Source organism: Aristolochia californica, unplaced genomic scaffold (assembly GCF_029961685.1).
Source record: "Aristolochia californica isolate CCGP_79_NKW_82.1479 unplaced genomic scaffold, dmAriCali1.0.hap1 SCAF_13, whole genome shotgun sequence".
In the NCBI taxonomy this organism is placed as follows: domain Eukaryota; kingdom Viridiplantae; phylum Streptophyta; class Magnoliopsida; order Piperales; family Aristolochiaceae; genus Aristolochia; species Aristolochia californica.
The window spans coordinates 27,286,986-27,304,335 of record NW_027181804.1 but is presented as its reverse complement, the minus strand read 5'-3'; the positions used below and the strand labels follow the sequence as shown (position 1 = coordinate 27,304,335).

The 17,350-nt window shown below is 37.2% G+C and overlaps 2 protein-coding genes across 3 annotated transcripts; both read right to left on the bottom strand.

Moving 5' to 3' along the window:
- Positions 1–291: 291 nt before the first annotated feature.
- Positions 292–6,242, bottom strand: LOC137948587 (mitochondrial metalloendopeptidase OMA1). Of its 2 annotated transcripts, none has more exons than XM_068794679.1 (3): positions 4,855–6,242; positions 4,621–4,772; positions 292–518 (listed from the first exon to the last, which is right to left on the bottom strand). In XM_068794679.1, the coding sequence occupies exons 1-3, from the start codon at positions 5,812–5,814 to the stop codon at positions 446–448; spliced, it is 1,185 nt and encodes a 394-aa protein (XP_068650780.1). In that variant the 5' UTR covers positions 5,815–6,242; the 3' UTR covers positions 292–445. The 2 variants fall into 2 exon arrangements, with proteins under 2 accessions (XP_068650780.1, XP_068650779.1); XM_068794678.1 differs by lacking the exon at positions 292–518 and adding an exon at positions 609–1,133.
- A 3,242-nt stretch (positions 6,243–9,484) lies between these two features.
- Positions 9,485–15,403, bottom strand: LOC137948224 (DEAD-box ATP-dependent RNA helicase 7-like). The gene is made up of 14 exons (XM_068794231.1): positions 14,787–15,403; positions 13,334–13,468; positions 13,047–13,187; positions 12,711–12,822; positions 12,551–12,621; positions 12,252–12,406; positions 12,039–12,150; positions 11,811–11,912; positions 11,668–11,728; positions 11,365–11,536; positions 10,961–11,057; positions 10,785–10,879; positions 10,544–10,677; positions 9,485–10,127 (listed from the first exon to the last, which is right to left on the bottom strand). Exons 1-14 carry the CDS (start codon positions 15,324–15,326, stop codon positions 9,853–9,855), a joined length of 2,202 nt encoding a protein of 733 aa, XP_068650332.1. The 5' UTR covers positions 15,327–15,403; the 3' UTR covers positions 9,485–9,852.
- Between the last annotated feature and the right edge of the window lie 1,947 nt (positions 15,404–17,350).

The window sequence follows — 17,350 nt, the reverse complement described above, 5'->3', positions numbered from 1 at the left end:
AGAATCTATAATCCACATGAAACAAAGTTAGACTTTAAAACAGTCAATGAAAATTTCATTGGTTATGGAAAAAAATCTGAAGGATATAAAATTTATTGTCCAATCTCGTGCGACGAAAATTATGAAATCTAAGAACCCTATAATTTGCCTTAGGCATATTCCCTGTTAATGCCCCTACCAATAAGTATGTACCGATCTAAAATACATGTAAGAATTTTATGGCTGCAATGGACTTTCTTCATATAAAATGTTCTGAAGTTGTATTTTCAAAGGAAAGAACACAGAATACAGAATACCCCTCCAGAACACAGAATAGTAGAGCTTCCAAGGAAAGAAAATCAGGTAAGCTCCCTTCAATTTTTTCCAGATAGAGCGCCAACATTCCCTAATGCATCTCCCACAGAATAGTAGAGCTTCCAAGGAAAGAAAATCAGGTAAGCTCCCTTCAATTTTTTCCAGATAGAGCGCCAACATTCCCTAATGCATCTCCCTGTGAACTTGCCAAAATAAAAAAAAGCCTGAAACGTACACAAGTGAAGAAGATCATGTTTATATCAAGCCGTAAAATTTTGGCTGATCTTATGGAAATGTAAGATGTTGGCTCATCGTAAGAAAATCACGTTGTAATAGAATGTGGATAAGACTACATATAGTTACATCAGCAGAATTACAACATAAGACTACATGCAATTCCATCAACAGATTTACAATATTAGCCACATGTTTGTCTACCACCTGTATACACTTGCTTGCCTTTTTTTTCATATCGACTGCAGAAAGCTTGTGATCTTGCTCCAATAAATCAGAAAATTCCTTCTGATCTAAATGGTGGGTAGAAAACTATAAACGAACTCCCATAAGATAACAAAAAGCTACTCTGCAATCAAAGAAAACCTTCCACTCCATGACCAGCCACAGCATCTGTGTATATGCTCAGAGCTTCTTCCATTACTTTGGCTTGCGCCAACAACTTTGCTCTTGTCTTCCCAGATGGGTGAGTAGAGAGATAATCTCTCAAATGGGACTCTCCCGTGACTTTTCCCAATTTCTCATAAACAAGAGGTGCTACTCGAGGATCAAAGCCTGCTGCAGCCATCAAAAGCAGTCCAATGTAATCTGCTTCGATTTCCATTCTATGAAGAAATATAACCAATAATTAATAACCAATAATGGATACTGACTACAAGAGATGCAGTTATTCAAGCACTTGCTTATACAGTACTCACGGTTGCTATGAGAGTTCAGCCTGGATAAATAATGAAACAGGTTCTTAATACATTATTATCAGTACAAAATGTAAATCTCAACAAAGTGACATCATTAACAATAAAAGGAAGTAATTAGGATATACAAGGATGTAATGCAAGTGCTACCACAAATTTGACTTGAGCAGAGTGACCAAGGGACAAATCAGAGCATTGAACATCCTTGTAGTTGAGATAAAATACAAGTAACAAATCTAAAGAAAGCCGATTAGAACTGATCAGGTTAAGTTCCTTGCATAGCCCAATCAGTCGACATCCCTACATCTAATGCACCAATATTTTCAAAATTTGTTTGCTATTTAAATAATTAGACTAGAGGGAAGTGGTGCAAATTTTCTTCTATATCTCCAGAGATGAAAAATAGATACCTTTTAAGATATTGATGAACTTCACTAATCAGAAATATTCTCCAAATCATTCCGAGCTAAACTAAGAAATAAAGCTCATATGGATAAAATGATTCGTTTCACTACAAGTAATAGCAAGTCCTTGTTAATGAGCCAAAAATTGTAACAAGAACTTGGTACTGGGAGGACCAAGAATGAGAAAAGGCTCCTCACTATAAAGCAATGGCCAAAAATCTATATCAAAGGACCTCAGGTGCCATTCCTATTGAGGCAGTCACAAGAGGCAATAATCTCTCAGATCGTAGTTGTCAAATCCTAGAAGGCAAAGGTTACCCCTTAAATTCAACAACAGTAACCACCTAGAGAGATGCACATGAATGAGTATATCCTTGAAGTGATGATCATGCAAACCAATTCCGCTCCAACAGGAGCAAAATCTAGTAGTAGTCACGTATTTTGGAACATAACAGAATTGATTCTCTCAAAACAAGAGCCCATACTCCCAAGGTATTAATAGAGCTCATACCAGCAACCCCAAGGTTCGGAATAGGATTTCATGTACGACAGGCTCTTACCTGGAGGCCGGATTCATATAGATTGTTTGTCAAGTAAATGTAAGGACTAACACTGGTCAAATGGGCACTAAATTTATTTCCGAAATAGAACTAGCTGAATAATGGACTCATAACGTTAAGGGCTCTCCCAACAAGAGCAAACACAAGTGAAATGGATCTTGAAGACCAACACATTCCCCATTGTACCATAAATATGTTTTTTGGGGGTTACTCAAGTCATCATAAGGGATACAAGTGCTACAATCCTACAAGAAAGAAAACTTAAATCTTTTATGATGTTACATTTTTTCAGCGTACTCCTTACTTTGTAGCCACCGATGAGTCTCCATCGATTGAATTGAGTTCGAATTAAGACAGTCCATTTGCTATAACTGTTATGGATATTTCAAGTACAGCTACCACATCCTTGCCTCCAAAGCCACTACAGATGTAATTTACCTCCAAATGAGCCTCGGAGGCACCATCTACACATGAGCTACAATGAACAAGAGCCCCCTCCTATACTCCCGCCATAGTCTTCTTTATTAGTGCAGCCTGAATTTTCTAATTTAGACCTGTCCATGGTGATCTAGAAAAGCTAAAAGGTCTAGTATCTCATCCAGTATCAAAATACGTGTCCTTTGATTATTTGTCACTTTTATATAAATCTTTTGCATCATCTTCATCTACTTCTTCTATTCTTCACACAACACAAAATACATTAGTGTTGCATAAGTCAAAATAAGCCATGGATGAAGAGATAGAGGCCTTGGTTTCTAGGGGAACATGGACACTTTGAGGCTCATTTGATGGAGCTAGGTAGAGTAGTGTGTCGTTGGGCGTATACTATTAAATATAGGGCCGATCAGATTGTTGAATTGTACAAATCTCAGTTAGTTGCCAAATGATATACCCAGACCTATAGCATTGATGAGTTTGAGACATTCTCCCCAATTGTTCGTCTTGCTTCTGCCAAGATTTTAATATCTTTACACCAACTAGATATCAAGAACATTTTTCTATATGATGGTTTGCAAGAAGTATATATGGAACAAGCTCCTGGGTATGTTGTTCAGAGAGAAACAAAGAAGATGTGCAGATTGAAGAAGGTCATTTACGGCCTTAAATAGAGTCCCAAGCAATGGTTTAAGAAGTTCAACAAGGGGGTTATGAATTTTGATTTCTCAAGAAGCCATTATGATCATTCCATGTTTGTGCTGAGAAGACAATTCGGGTAGTTGTTCTAGTTATATATGTGGATGATATTGTATTATCTTGGAATGATCCTAAAGGGGTCCAAGAAGTAAAGGAGTATTTGGCAAAACACTTTTAAACAAAGGACTTGGGATAATTGGAGTACTTTCTTGGTATTAAAGAAGCTCGAAGCTGACAAGGTATTATTCTTTCTCAAAGAAAGTATGTCTTAGATAGGCTAAAGGGGTATAGTCTATTGGGTGTTCGGCCAGAGGATACAACCATGGAAGTTGCTATTAGTTCATGAGAACTAGAGTCTAAAACTTAAGGATAGGACACAATACAAGAGCCTAGTGGGTAAGTTGTTTATGTCCTAATTACAAGGTCAGACGTATCGTTTGTAGGAGTTTTTAGCCAATTTATGGAGAATCCACGCAAAATACACTTAGAGATTGCTCATAGAATTCTTATATGAAAGGAACTCCTGGAATGAGTCCTTTTTCTTTCTTTTTTTCTGTCGTAGCTATTTGCTTAGCCAATTTAGGAAGAAACTATGTACTTGGTTTTCAACTGCTACACATCAACTTTGGTTCTGCCATTCTTACTGCCCGAAACATTTACATATATGCAAGACTTCTTGAAGGACTAAGATACAGGCTTCCTTCATTCTGGAATACAAACAACACATTTGACTCCTCTATTTTCACCCTGCTTCACAGAGAAACTATAAAATCAAACCCTTTTATCATACAGTGGGAAGAACAAATATCTGTTTTCCCAAATTCAAACAAATTGCTAGCATGTAAATCTCCTCTCAACTTCAACAGGGCAAGATTTAGCATGAAAACCAATGAGGGGAAGATCTGCTAGTTTCCTTGTTAAACTAACTACCTTCAATCTACCTATCTTCTTACCTTGAAAATGACAGTATTGAGAAGAAAATATACTGGCTTTAAACAGACAGTGTTAATGGCAAGAAAGTACTCTAGTTTATCATTTGGCAATACACTCTTTGAGGCATATGAAGCAGCAAATCCTAATCTGAAGATGTCTTTGAGCACAATGTAGTGGACAAGCACTCCCCTTGGTTTATTCAAATTGCGGTAGAATAAATGCTTACTATCACAAAATAAGTTTAAGAAACTGAAAAAGATTACAGTTAACCAAACTTCAGATAAATCCTTTGCACTATGTCCAAACTGAAAGAGATGCAAATTGAGTTATATATTCAATTCAAAATGCTTTAGACATACAAAGTACCTGCGAGAGAAGGGAAGCCGTAGAAGAAGATATGACATTGCATTGACAAGATCTGGCATTGTTACAAATTGGAGAAGAACCAGCTGTATAATTGCAAACCACATGTTCTTTGTGATCCCTTCTGCTGCATGCCGTGCTATACAATGTCCAATCTAAACATTACAAGAAAAACAATATTAAGAAAGAGTTTTCCTTATATAGAGAGGAGGTCAAGATCCACATGAAGGTTCTTACCTCATGGCCTAAAATTGTAGCTACCTCCACATCTGATCTGAAGTGATCAAGCAGACCTGTGAAGACCACAATCTTACCACCTGGAAGACAAAAGGCATTGACCACAGGTTCATTCACCACCAGCACCTCCCAGTTCAGGCCGTCTAAGTGTTGAGTCATGGGCTGAGATCCACGCTCTTGGCCTTTCTTTCGGCTTTTTTGAACCCAATCGTCATCAAGGATCTCATCTGCCCTACTCCACTGTGTTTCCAACTTCCCCTCCTCACTCAACGCTGCGGCAACACTCTGAGTCCCACCATGTGTAGTACTGGGCATTCCCCAACTTTCAGTGCCATACTCCAAATCGCTCCATCCTTGCTGGTGCTTAATCCCCCTCTTCAAAGCATCTATGATGTCTTTAGCAATCATTCTCACCCTGACACTCTCCGGGTGTATCGCTGGCAAGAGTTTCCCTTTATAACTTTTCTTTATTTGTTCAAATTGCGCTTCACCTATTTGTCTTTCTACGTTCTTTGACAATAGGACAAAATGGGTACGTTTGGTGTAAGGAACTGTCTCCAAGTTCCCAACATACACAGTGATAACGATACCAGAGCTCACCAATACAACAGCAATCACCACCCGTGGGTTTTGGAACCATTTGTCCGGGCCACGCGGACGGAAATGTTGCACATTGTATCGATCAATGTAATAGAATCTCCTACCGTCACAACTCCGAGATGTTGAGAAACGATTAGTCTTTGGGGGAGAAAACAAATGAGAAGAAAACCCGTTTCCGAATTTCTTTCGAGAAAGTATTCCACCAAAAGATCGAAATTCACTAAATTGCGAACAAGAATTAACTGTCTGACCCGTATTACCTGGCCCCCTACTGGAATGCTTGGCGGCACCGGTAAAAATCTTGGAAGTAAAAGAGTTGAACGCATTGAGAGCTAGCTTTGCCCTTCCGTAGTAACCCATTATAGGGATGAAAATCACCAACTCACCTTACACAAAGAAATCAAAAATTACGCGCAGAAAGAAGCTCGGGTGGCTGTAATCGGCTAGTCCACCTTATTATGATCTATGTCTGAAGAAAGAAACGCTCTACACGAAAAAGACTAAACCCAAGCTCGAACGCATAAGCTGGGGCCTAGAGGGAAAGAGAAAAATGAAAAAGCCCGTCCAACAATGAAGGGGACATCTTCATTTGAGATGACTTTACAGGCATTGAGAAACTAAAGGATGAAAGTAAAGCCGAAACGATGATGTCCAGCCATTCGCAGGAGAGGTCGGCAGCCTAGAAGCTCCCAGAAAATTCCGTGAGTGTCCTGCGTGATAGAACTGTAAAAGGAATAAGCGAGTTCGATCGAGTCGAGGCCGCCGCATAGCGAACGCTCCGAGCCTGGGCACTAAAGAAGAACAGTACACGCGACAACATGCCAATAATTTTTGTTCTCCTTGTTCATCCTTATCTGGATTGGTTGTTCAAGTATTTGAACAGTTCTCACCCGAGAGTATTTTCTCCTATAACTTGGTGAACAATTGGATTCATGTTGTCCAAATGGATAGCCTCCTTCTACATTGATCGATTGTCCAGCTATTTGAATGTTGCCTTGGATAGTTAGAGCCTCCTCTCTCTTTGGCCAATCTAAGGAATGTATGGCCAAAACATGATTTTGTACTTTTTGTGCCAATTTCGCTCATTCAAAATTTAGTGGGGTTATTAAACTCAAGGGGAGCAAAGATTGTTGAAAATATAAAACTAGTGGGATTTTTCAAAAATTATTGATGCATAAACGCTCATTTGTACTTGAGATTTTTATATTCTTTTGAGTATCCGTCCTCGTGAAAATGGACAATGTGGGTCTCAAGATCTCCATTGTGTTACATTTGATGATAAATAACACTTAGAAACTAATTATGAGATTTGAATGAGAATAACTAATAGAAAAAACCTCAAAAATTAAGTTTTGGCGATTCAACTTTTTGATAGGCCAAGAAACGTCCAAACGGCTCATGTAAAAAGGGTACAAACAACTCAAGCCAAATAGCACATTGTCAAAATGGTCAAGCAACATCAGTTTGATTGCATAAGAGAGAAGGCCATTAAGAAGAAATTGTCCAAGACAATATTTGAAGGGCCAAAAGGACACCCAGTACAACAAGCAAGGCAAGGCCATCCATCAAATATTGTGAAGTCGACCATTTGATCGACTAGGAGAGAGAAAGTTCTTAGTCAAGTTTTATTCGCCCAAACTTCAAAGAGGCTAGAAGAGAAAAAATGAAAATAAGGCATAACCAAGAGATTGTTGGATTAACATGAATAATCATGACAAAGAAAAATTACTATGAAGAACCATTCAACAAAGCATTCAAAGCCCGATTCAAAATGCTTGACTGACTGAAGAAGAAGAAAAGGTCAACAATTAAAAATTCTTTGAATGCCTCATGCCTTCAAATGATGTGTCTTAGAAGAGTTGCAAAAAGATATTCAAGGTTTTTATTCAACTAAGATAGATCTCCAAAATTTGTAAGTGATTTATCTATGTGATTAGTATCTTCGATTACTCGTGGGTTTATATTTGAAAATCAATTTATACATTGATAAGTTGTATCCCCCTATTGGACAAAATATAATCCAAGATTTATTACGAGTATAAATTTTGAATCAAGTCAATTAAGGACTTATTGAGCTACAATTACATAGTTTGGGCACATTAGACTGGTTGTACTGATTTATTTGTGCTTGTATTGAAAAAAATTGCCTAATTAAGAGTCATTTATAAAAGCAAGTAAACCCTAGTAATCCTTGGTCAAACCTTGTATAGGCAAGATTGTCTCCCATCTCAACTAAATTGAGATAAGTCATTGTGGTTAAGGATTAGATGTTGATCAACCCTTTGTGGATCAGCTATGTTACTTAGTTGGCCACTGAAATGCATTTGAGGGTATAGGCAAAAAAACACTCTTTGTTATTATGTATGTTGTAAGTCCTTATGTAGGCGAATATTGTTGTAATTTTTTTTTTAAGTTTAGATAAGTGTACCTAGTTGTTATTGATTATAAGTACCTACATAGGCAGGTGTTGCTGAAAAATCCTTTTACAGGTCAAGGCTAGAAAAGCCAAGCTTGTTGCAAATCTATATAAGGGTATATATTATAAATCGGTTGTTATGGTCTATTGAGTGGCATAAGTTCTTGTGTAGGTAACATTGTAACTAGTCTTTTAGACAATTTGTTATGATTGTTATTTTGACTCTAAAACATAGTGAACTAACTCTAAGGTACAAACACCTTATAAGTAGATTAACAACTTGAGTTTAGGTTGGGAATCACTATAAATCTTTGTATGTTGTATGTGTTGTTGTTACTTGTGCATTGTTCCTTGATTTGAAATCAATATTAATTGTTAAGATTATCTAAAAGTGTAAACACGCATAAATCCAAAAAAAAAAATCGAAATTAGTAGCAAAGTGAACAAACAAATTCACCCACCCGCCCCCTCCCCAATAGGATTGTTCATCAAATGACCAAACAAAAAGGTGTGTCTTCCCCACTTTCAGGTTGCCTTTTGACTATGAAACATGACAATAATAAAAATACAATCGAACTTAGTTTTTGCTTAATATAATAAGAGTAGTTTTTCAACTTATTTATTTTGATGTATGAGACCAATGTTAGGTGTTGAATCAATTTGGTAACAAGTATTGTGTTTCATTTATAGATACTTTTAGTCATGTTACCATTGGAGTTTTTGTTTAAAGATTTAAGTATCTGATCAGTTTAAACATTTCTATAATAAAATTAGAATCCAATTTGAATGTGTTTTGATCAAATAATGCTAGTAATATATGAGTGTTCATTTTCTCCAATTTGTGTCCAACTTATGATATTGTGCATGAAATATCATATGCTCTTGCACTCCACAAGTTGAGATAAAAAAAAACCGCTTCTTTTGGAAATTGCTCAAGCATTACTGTTTCACATGCAAGTTCCCAAACAGTTTTGAAGAGATTTAGTTTTGACTCCTTGCTGCCTCATAAATTGGATGCCATTATTTACTCTTAAGGTTCAACTTCCTTTTAGGATGCCCGACATCTCCTCACCAAATGCAGGATGCCCAAGTTAGGCTCTCTCATCTCCTCACCAAATGCCAAGAGTATTTGGTTATTCTTAGTTTGTTCGTTAACATGGTTGACATTTAGACAAGTTGTTGTAGTAAACTATAATGTGTTATCTATGACTATTCTTGAAAACAACAAGGGTATTCAGTTTTTTATACTACTGGTTAGATATTGTACATTGTTATTGGAATTACATTTTTGAAAAATTTTTATATTTTAGCACTCCTCTAGATGAATTTGAATCGAGCCTCCTCCGTTTTGCTCTTCCTATCTTTAACTCTCCACTTCATAGGAGGCTTTCCACCCTCACCCAACTCTGCAAAAGATTTGGCCAAGCCACAATACTTTGATTTAGATTAGCCCATTGCTGTCAAGTTTTGGTTTGCACCAAGTATCCCATATTTAAATTTGTTTAGTTTAATTGTTTGTCCACCATTCTGTATTAATGCTACCCAAGCAAATAACTTCAACAACTAGAAATTTTGCTCCATGGTAGGAAACAGTTTATCAGGAAAATTTTCCGTTTTCTTAAATAGAAATATAAGAAAACACTTGTGCACTTGTCAAATAATACAAGCCTTGCGCATTACTTCCGAACTACAAAATTTAACACTCAACTCTGAGTTTTAAATGAATTAAGGAAACAAATAAATCAGATTATAAAAGCTTTAATAACTGCCAAAGCCAGTACTTTGTACTCTGCATCTCAATCCTCAATCTGTTAAAGCCAATCTGCACCACCTCTGTAGATCTCAAAATTGTTTTTCGAATGTCATTCTTTTTTCTTTAGTGAATTGATTATACTTGAAGCAGCCTGCCTGATGGAAGCATCAAACCTCATTTCCAAGATGTTTACCAAATTAAGAATCACATGACAAAAAAAGCTGAGCACTCAGCGCCCACGATTTGATCTGGAGTTACCTCTCCCTCCAGAAAACCCACTACCCCTCCCTCCAGAAAACCCACTACCCCTCCCACCAGAAAACCTCCCGCCACCACTATTTCCTCTTCTATCAAATGAGCCACCCCGGCCACCACCAAATCTACCTCCTCGCCCATTCCCCCCTCTGAACTGATCTCCAAATCTTCCCCTTGATTGATCTTTCTCTTGTAGAGGAGGCAACTCCTTCAATACTTCAATTGTGACATCATCCGCATTGCCCTGACCTGCAAGTAAGAACATCCAGAATAATCGGTGATTATGGTAAAAAAAAAAAAGGCTAATTCTTCACTAGTTTACTTTTAACAATCTAAAAGTTCTGAATAGGGATATAAATATTGCCCTGATGAGACATTCTCACGCAGGCCTCCATACTCAAAAATCTCCTACTCCAAAAAAATAAGAGTGGAAAACAAAATCTTAGAACAGTGGTTGAAATGGCATTGGTCAACAAGTTCTCAACATAGTAGGAAATATCAAAAAGTAGGATAAATCAATCACAAGTAGCTGCCTATAAGGCAAATCAAGTCAATTTCAACCTAATTCTCACTAGTTTTGCTAAATTCAGCTCAGTTTAAGAAGAAAATGTAAAGTGCCGAGTTAAGTCACCACCAACAAAGCTGTTTGTCTAAAAGTACCACACCTGCAAGAAACAAGTCAAGATCTTCAGTTGGCACATCAAATACAGCCCCTTTCCCATCTGCTGTAAGAGAAAGTCCTTTAAGGCCTTCAACCTTCTCCTCTGGCATAAACCTCCTCAACACACTAAAAGCAAACCTGATGAAAATACAAAAAAGGGTTTACACAACAATCAAATTTCATCTGCTGAGAATCTCCAAGCTTAAGAACAAGCAGACATTCATGTAGTTAGACATGGAGCATACGATGGTGTGTAGATGTTTCTTCCCGACTGAAGGAGCAGTGTCACATAATTCTCCAAGGATGTAAGAAGTGAACGCTTTGTTATTTCTGTATAACCCTGCAGACAATAAACTATTGAGCGGGCAAAGCAAAATCTCTAACAATAACATTTCAGAACAAAGAGAAATGCAAGACTTACAGCTGTCTTTGCAAGGGCTTTTGCAAGTAATTCCACAGCGGAGAGGGAAGAGGAGTTCATAAGTTGTTCTGCGGCAGAAATGAATACTGGAACAACACTGCATTTGAAAAAATTTATAGTGAGGTATCCATGGATTAAAGATCTAAAAGGCCTTTTTTCTGGATGAATATAAAACTAACTTTTAATTATTAATGATGACTATTATGATACCAGCAACAAAAGTAATAATACTAAGAATAACAACAGCAGACAACCAAGCCCTGGTTCTAGAGAATACATCACAGGGAGCAGTGTTCAAATTCATTTTCAGAGGATTTTACTGGATCCAACAACGGACCAATTTTTTAAGAATAATTATAACAAGAACTATAACAATAATAAAAATAAGTGTAACTGGACAATACCTATCAGAGACATTTGATATAGATTCAGCTGCTCCTGAACCTGCAGCTTTAGCGATATCAGCAGGCTGAGGGGCTGACACATGCTCAAATTTTACCCCAGATTCCCTCTCTATTCTACTTACAGTGTATGACTTTTTGGGATCATACAGCAGCACAGCCACCCCACTATTTCCTGAAATGACACCAACAAGTCAAAGACCATCAACCAACAAAATCAAAACAATGGCACCAAAAAATAAATAAATAAATCAAAGCAAAGCAAATTATCAATAACAACATGAAACATATAAACTTTGAACTCACCAGCTCTCCCTGTACGTCCAGAACGATGGATGTAAGCTTCAACATCTTTTGGAGGCTCACACTGAGACTCCCCAGAAATATGCATGTTAGAGATGTTATTAATTGTTTGAACCATGCCAAAAATAATACAAACAATTACCAACCTGAATAATCAGCTGAACATCATTTATGTCCAAGCCACGTGCTGCAACATTTGTGGCTACCAAAATTGAAAACTTGCCTGATCTGAATCCAGCAAGGGTAACCTGATACAGTTAAATTTAAAATGAGCCTATAACAGATATTGTATAATTATATATAGGCAGAATTAAAGAATTATAGTTATTCCACAATATTGGAATTATAATATGACTGTACCCTAGAATACTTACTTCACGTTGAGATTGTTGTATATCACCATGCAATGCGCGTGCTCCAGATAATAAGTCAGCAAGCTCGGAAGCAGAGTTCCTTGTTTCGGTAAAGATAATAGTACAACCACCACTGGTGAACATAGTTCCAAGAAACAGAACACAAATGTGAGGAAAAAATCCTGCTATGGGACTATAAAAGAATTTTAAGCTGGACTACCTAAAACAACCAACCTGCTGTAACAACGAATAATGTCAGGAATGACCTGGGTCCTAGCAGAACAGAAGCATGGAAGTGCAATATGCCGTACATTAGTACTTGCCTTCATCTTTTCATTACCCACAAGGTCTACGGTTTTCTTTTGAGAATTAAGAAACCTTGTCGCAATCTGATAAAATACAGGAACGAAATAAAAATAAAAATATTAAGTAACTCTGTTGCAACTGGGGATTGAAGGTATTAGAATCCACTAATCAGTTAGCCAAACTAGTAGCAGGCTGACCAAGAACATTTTATTTGCAGAGGAACTGACCTGTTTCACCCAACTAGGTAAGGTGGCACTGAAAAGAAGTGTCTGCACTTTGGTTACGTCGTCAACTTTTCCTGCATGAAATAAATTACGAGATTATCATAAATTGTGAAACTCAATCAGCAAATCAAAAACAATTATCCCAATATCCAGATTCTGGTACCCAAAATAAGTTCAACATCTTCAACAAAACCCATCCTAAGCATCTCATCAGATTCATCAAGAATGCGAAACTTTAGTGAACCCAAATTAAGAGTTCCCCTCTCTAAATGATCCTGCACCAATAAAGCTTTGAAGTTAACACACATGTCGAACAAATGTCTACAGTAACTGAAATTCAAGGACATCAAGTTCAACTGCTACATAACCAGCTCAAAAAATTTCAGAACATCAAACCAACCAGCAGTTTCATTTATAATACCACCAGATTCTTATAGGAAATGAAACTCGAATTATCTAATTCAACAACTACATAACCAACTCAACAAATTTTTAGGACCTTTATCCTCCCAGGAGTTCCAACCACAACATCAACCCCTCTTCTGAGGGCAATCTCTTGTGAATTATAAGAGGCACCACCATACAAGCAAGTTGAAGTTAAACCAACAGCACCACCATAGACTTCAAAATCTGCATACACCTGAAAAAAGGGAAATTACAAACTGCTTACTTAAACAATAACAGATAAAAAAGGACTGGGTTCATTCTCGAAATTACAAACTGCTAACTTAAACAATAAGAGATAATAAAAGACTGAGTTCATTCTCAATATCTTTTTCAGCATACCTGAGTTGCCAACTCCCTAGTGGGTAAAAGAACCAGGACACTTGGTGACCTTCCATATCCTGTCTTCCTTGATGCCTTTGCTTTTCCACTTGTTAGAGACTCCAAAATTGGCAAGATAAAGGCCAAAGTTTTACCCTAAAAAAATTAGGTTAATGTCTAATCATTAGGCAAGGTACAAGGAATGACACACTCCTCCAAACACAAGGGAGAAAAAAGTAAAACATAAATAGTTGTTTAGAAACAAAAACTAAGGAAAGTAAAAAATTTATAGATATAAGGAAAAAAACTAAAGTATAGATTGCATTGCCAGTACCGATATAACTAATTTTACCAGAAATGCATTTGAAAATTAGCAGAGCTACCACAATTCCTGTTTCAAACAACTCATCAAATTAAGACTATTTTCCAAATACAACTGCTTAGATGTGGTATTTCCAATCATGACCTTGTAATTTGTACTTAACAGACATTTGAGGTAACACCATTAGTAGAATTTAACACAAAAATCACAATGACAAAATTAACCTTTTTTTAAAAAACTTTTAATTTATTTTAAAAAAAATTTCACTTTTAAATATTTTTTTAGTCTTTTAAAAGATTAACAAAATGAGAGGGTCCATTCCCCTCCACTTCTCCCTTGTGTGTGAGGGAGAGGGGGAGGCCCAGGGGGAGGTGGCACCTCTCCCTAAGATACCAAGAGAGGGTAGGCACCACCCTCCCCCTCTTGCTAAACAGAAAAGGAGAAGGCATGCCTCCACTCCTGCCAAGCAAAGAAGTGGAGGAGCCTGCTCAGTTCAGCACTCACCCTCCTAACTAACGTGATGGGGCTGGCTCCACCCACCATGTGAAAAGGTGAGGGTGGCAGCGACAACCCCCCTCTGTCTCAGAGTAACAGAGGGGGATGAGAGGAGGCCAGCCTCCACTCCTTTTTTGTTGAGGGAGAGGGCAGTACCGTCCTACGCTAAACAGAAAAGTACAGAGAGAGCCTCCCCCTTACTCTCTCCTGCAGGGGTGTAATGTTAGTTACTGAAACAAAAAATTTATACCACTTACCTGACCCGTGCGCGCACGTCCAACCAGGTCAGACCCATCCAGAATTATATCAAAAGGTATAGCCTGGAACTACTTGAAGAGTCCCTTTTTTTTATTCTTTTACTTCTTAAAGTCTCATAAACCAAAACCCTTCACGAAATTCTCGAAAGAACCCCCCCCCCCCCCCCCCCCCCCCACCACCCCCCTTTTACGTATTCTAAGTCTCCACTGAGTGGAGAGAAAGTATTCCCGCTTATATGCGTAAGGCTATAACTTAATGAGCAAAAGATGCATCAGTAGAACTACAGCTAGCTTATCTAAATAGTGCCGTTAACAGTTCTTCAGCCAATTAAAGCACGGAGAGAAGCAACAATTGAACATGTAATGTTAGTTACTGAAACAAAAAATCTATAGCACTTACCTGACCCGTGCGTGCACGTCCAACCAGGTCAGCCCCATCCAGAACTATATCAAACGTCATTGCCTGGATAGGGAAGAGCGACTCGATTCCCTTCGACTTCAGTTTCTCTCTTAAAGCCGCTGAGATCCTAAAATTGGATACCGCATTCGGGTTCCCCTTGTCATCAACAGCAGTAACGTCCTCTTCTAAACTTCCCTCGTCCTTCACAGACAACCTCTGCTTCTTCAAAACACTAGTATTTCCCGACTTAAGACCTATCGGTTCGCCCAATTCGGAGCTCGTCTCGCTCTTCTCCTCCTCTTCCTCCTCGTACGCTTTTCTTTTGCTCTTTATGCTCATCTTCTTCTCGGGTGAACCACGGTCTGACCCTGATGCATCCGAGTCGGCTCCGGAGCGCTTCTTGTCCTTCTTCTTCTTGTTTGAGTTGACATCCGCAACCGGTTTGGCCGCAGCCTTTTCCTTCTTCAACTTTCTGGTCTTCTCTTTGATTTCGTCGGAGAAGAACGCATCGGAGATTGGAAGAGAAGGCATTATTGACATGCGAACAGGGCGACAGCGGACAAGCGTCTCCCGCGGAGGAGCGACAGCAGGAGAGAGAGTGGAAACTCCGGGAAGGCGGGAAGTGGCGGTGGTAAGAGGACGACAAATAGCTAGGGTTTCAGAATTTATAGAATTTAATTTTCTACATACAAGAAGTCTAATACCTGTAGGTCTCTCCTTCCAATCTTAGTACCCTCAATTTCAGTTACGCGCAGCGTATTTCACTTTCGGTGGGTAATAGGAGTCCAAAGCCGTTAGTGCTAATCACGGAGGAAAGTGAAATACATTGGCTTAATCACGGATGAAAGTGAAATACATTGGCTTAGGCATAATGGGAGGAAAAGTGAATTCAGAGCGCTTCCTCAATTACATCGGGCACGGACGGCGGCTTGGAATAGAGAATTCTACACTTACTATATTTGTAAACATAAAAAGAGATAATTGGAAGAATTTTAATAAATATTAAAATTAACATTTAGTTATACTTAAATAAATATATATCAAATAATATTTCTAAAAAATTATATAGCTTATATCTAAAAATTAAATAATTCTAAATTATAATATATCTAAACTATTTTAAATAAATCTCTAAGAAGGAAAAAAATTTAAGGAATAAAAGAAAACTCCTTGTTGTATTTACGAAAATTCTTCGTAATCCATCGTTGTCATGATCTACAAAGGTAAAACTCTCGATCAATAAATAACCCGAGTTTTTGTGGTACATGACCAAAAAATTAAGTTTTTTTTTCGAATGAGAAATATGTGAAATATTCTAATTCTCTAAGCTACCAAACCTATGCACAACATGCAAGAGACAGATTCAACTAAATTCGATTTACTTGAACTTATGTGAAGTAGAGTAGAAGAGGTTCTTACATATTAGGTCAGATTAAGCTAAATGTGCTTTTTAAGACAAAATGTGAACAAAATCCATCTTCTACGTTGAAAAATATATGGAGATAAACTAATGAATCAACTAAAATTCATCATTTTATTGGAGAATAAATGAAATAAAAATCTCAATGTTTGTTTCCTACTAGAAAAATGACTTAAATAATAAACTATTATAAGAAATTGACCTAATGTGTACAAACCATAAAGTTGTTAGATAAATCAAATCTTATGGTTATATTTAGTTTTTACTTCAAATCATTTGAGGTTGGTTTCAACTTATGTTTTATCACCCATTTCTACCTTTTGAGAGTATGTGCCTAACTTCGTGTTAGTCATTGGGACAACACGTGGAAGAGTTTATTACTATATTTATGTTATTTGTTTCAAGTTGGGTTCATTGTTCGAGGAAGAGTGTTGGAATATATGAATATATTAGAGGGTCATTAATATAATTAGTTTATATTTTTTGTCTCTTCTTCATTCTTACTAGGGTGAAGGGTATAATTATAATATTGTATTTTTATCATTTTTAAATAGAGTTTAGGGGAGAGGGTTTAGACTAAGTCTTGGTTCTCATCTTTGGTTTTCCCAGTCTTAACATTGTGCAGATCTAGAGAACTTTAACTAAATCCTATCAAAATCTTTTGTAACATTATGGGTGGGTGAATGCCTACTTGTCGTTTGTTTTGATAGGCGGGTTTGAATTGTACTTACCATATTCGAACAACTCATTTGATCACCATAGCTAGCTAGACATGAAAACCTATGTCTATGTCTCAACTCAGGAGAGAATCAAAACTATATCGTTCATGCAAAATAATCAAATCTTGGATTCCACAATATGAGCACAATATTGTTTGACTTTGCCAAAAGACGAGAATTTCAAGATATTGTATGTGAATCAAATCATAAGCGCATTTGATTTCAAGTCTGGCTATCAAAGGTATTTGTGCTTATAATTCTTATAACTATATTTTTGGCTCATATTCATCTAGTCTCACTAATTGGTTTTTCCCAATGACTTCTATCCATATATTAAAATTTCCATCTTATATATTTGAGTGATTTCAACTTTTGATATTATTGTGAAAAGTCCATATTGGTTCTTAGGAATAAGCAATGGCACA

Coding starts and splice junctions, on each gene's coding strand:
- LOC137948587 (XM_068794678.1), bottom strand. CDS start 5,814: ATGGGTTACTACGGAAGGGCAAAGCTAGCTCTCAATGCGTTCAACTCT. Junction 4,773..4,854: donor CTACAATTTTAGGCCATGAG/GTAAGAACCTTC, acceptor TGTAATGTTTAG/ATTGGACATTGTATAGCACG. Junction 1,134..4,620: donor CGGCTTCCCTTCTCTCGCAG/GTACTTTGTATG, acceptor ATTTCTTCATAG/AATGGAAATCGAAGCAGATT.
- LOC137948224 (XM_068794231.1), bottom strand. CDS start 15,326: ATGTCAATAATGCCTTCTCTTCCAATCTCCGATGCGTTCTTCTCCGAC. Junction 12,823..13,046: donor GAACTCCTGGGAGGATAAAG/GTCCTAAAAATT, acceptor TTATTGGTGCAG/GATCATTTAGAGAGGGGAAC. Junction 11,729..11,810: donor ATGTTCAGCTGATTATTCAG/GTTGGTAATTGT, acceptor GGGGAGTCTCAG/TGTGAGCCTCCAAAAGATGT.